Source organism: Priapulus caudatus, unplaced genomic scaffold (genome assembly GCF_000485595.1).
Source record: "Priapulus caudatus unplaced genomic scaffold, Priapulus_caudatus-5.0.1 Scaffold605, whole genome shotgun sequence".
Lineage (NCBI taxonomy): Eukaryota > Metazoa > Priapulida > Priapulimorpha > Priapulimorphida > Priapulidae > Priapulus > Priapulus caudatus.
Window position 1 is genome coordinate 151,220 of NW_014577666.1, and position 2,500 is coordinate 153,719.

Consider the following 2,500-nt stretch of genomic DNA (forward strand, 5'->3'; position numbering starts at 1 on the left):
GAGATCTTCAACATCTACACTAATAATTCAGAAACTAATGCAATAAGAACAGTGACCAACACTCTGTTTTATGGACGTGAATACGCACACACGCAAGCAGGCAGGCGTGCGCAGACACGCACGCACACATTGCGTGCGGTCTCATCAGACACATGTTCCACACACAACCACGCGCGCACAGCGCAGCGCGGCGTACGCGCACGGATAGCACACATATTCCACTAAACGCACCACGCACGACCACACGCACTGAGCGCAAAACACGTCAACTAAACTGCAACCGGCACGTCACACACACTTGCGGTGCGGCTCCACACAGCGGCCGCGTAATATGTAGCACACACGAGCAACAGCAACCCCACCTAAAACCCACACACGCACGCACACGCACACGCACACGCACACGCACACGCACACGCACACGCACACACACGTACACGCACGCACGCACACACACACATACACCTTAAAGCATAAACCAATATCCAACACACACAGCACAAACACGCCAACCCACACACCTTAAACATTCTAGCAAAATGCAAAGCTACACAGCTTAAACGTTGAACCAAGGACAACTGTGACTAAATACAATTAAGATGCTCAACTTTTCAAAAGAAATGCGTTTGATAGACAGTAAACATTACACAGCACTGAAATAACGAGAGAAACAATGAGAGTTACCAACTGCAGGAGAAGACAGGTAAATGGAGACATGTAGAAAAGGTTAATAAGGTTAAATGGACGTAAGGAATTGACATGCGTTGTGACATGTGATGGAGTACCAGAAAGGGAGGAGTAAAGACGAAGACCAGGATGAAGAAATAGATGCTTGAAAAGGCAGAGACTCACCATCAGGCAGGTGCCTGTTGTTTGTGTTGTGACATGCTTGGAGGAATGTGTCATCCTTCCAACCATTACCTGTAGCTTCTGTAGTTGTGATAACAATGACCTGAGGACAATTACTACAATATTAGCAGGTTGCTTGCAACTGCACTAGCATGGTAATAACCATGTCACTGTGATTATTAATTGATTATAAAACTAACATGCAAAAGTAGTTTTAAAACGCTTGATGGCCTAGGGAAATCGCCAAAACAAATGAGGCACCTGCCTTGGTCTTCCCAATGCAAGGAAACACTGAATTAGGCCAGCACATGCACCAACTCACTTACTGGTTATTGTGTTCTAAGGATTCAACTTTCTTTCTCAGTTCCAGATTCTCTGAAGAGAACGTCTCGCACTTGGACTCCAGATTGTCGACATACTCTTTCTTTTTCCGCCTGCTCTCCTGAGCTGAGATCTGAGAATAGGCAGAATTGAATAAATTGCACGAAAATCATTCATCGTTGTAACTCTTTGAAATGTCACCATCGGTGGTGTTCATGGCACTGTTGTATATAATGTACACACGATTGTAACAACACGAACCTAAGTAATGGACTTCAAGTTAGAAGTTGTCAGAGATGGCTATAACTACTTCACTAGGGTGGAATCAGTAAGGCAAATTTTTTTTATTTTGTTGGTTTACAGATCCGCCGACCCGAATTTTCAAGAAAAACGAAAAAAAATAAAAATTGAAAATCTTTTTTTTTTATTCCCGTTGACCTTTTCTCTAAGAAATATGAATAAAAAAAATTTAAATGTAAAAAACAAAAACATTTAATAAACAAACAGTTTATAATAAAAGTAAAAATAATTACAAGTTGAGTTTTGTTTTCATTTAGTTTTCTTAAAATACTTTAATATTATGTATAACAGTATCACTGTATTTTGACTTGTTTGATCTGACAAAACAACAATTTTTTACCCTACCGAGTCAACAACAGCAACAAAAATTCTGTAAACCAACAAAATAAAAAATGGTGGCCTAAGGATAATACTATTGGCGTTAACACCAGAGATACACTGCAAGCCATTTGAGATCCTTACAAACTTGAGACTATTGCCATCACCCTTGCTATCACCTTGTTCTTAATCTTCCTACGGATCTTTTTCAGAGAACGTTCCTCCCCCTTGTTGAGAGGTAGCCGTGTGGGCACTGGATACCCTTCCTGCACCAGTGTCCTCTTCTCCTCCGCAGAGAGGTAGAGAGGGCCAGATGCCGGAAGATTCTGAATAAAGTAATTACCTTGATATAAAGCACAGCAAGTGGCAAACAACTACACATAAACATGCACAGGCAAATAATGCCAATTATATTCAATAGTAATCTTAATTTGTCCAAATAAATCACAATAGAATACACTTCTATTATAATCACAGATAGGTGCACACAATGAACGTGCAAATAGAATTCAAGCCATGCTACCGCCGATTGTAACAAAGTAAAATAACAATGCCATTAACTGACCCCTTTTCACTTTCCATCCCCCCTTCTAAATTTCACACCATATTCTCAAAAACTTGCAGGCTGGAAAGCACAGAATACAAAAATGGTCTTGTCGTTTGCAGCAAACAGGCTATGTACAGTTGAAGAATAGGAGAAAGCATGGTGATC

At 40.9% G+C, this 2,500-nt stretch overlaps 1 protein-coding gene across 1 annotated transcript in view; it reads right to left on the reverse strand.

Moving 5' to 3' along the window:
* The window catches only part of LOC106812072 (cyclic AMP-responsive element-binding protein 3-like protein 2), a 32,039-nt gene that overhangs the window by 5,153 nt on the left and 24,386 nt on the right, over positions 1-2,500 (reverse strand). Inside the window, exons 6-8 of the mRNA XM_014815841.1 lie at positions 1,968-2,114; positions 1,176-1,303; positions 853-952 (exon numbers count right to left, since the gene is read on the reverse strand). Of these exons, the coding sequence (XP_014671327.1) occupies positions 853-952; positions 1,176-1,303; positions 1,968-2,114 (375 nt within the window). The remainder of the gene's footprint in view (positions 1-852; positions 953-1,175; positions 1,304-1,967; positions 2,115-2,500) is intronic.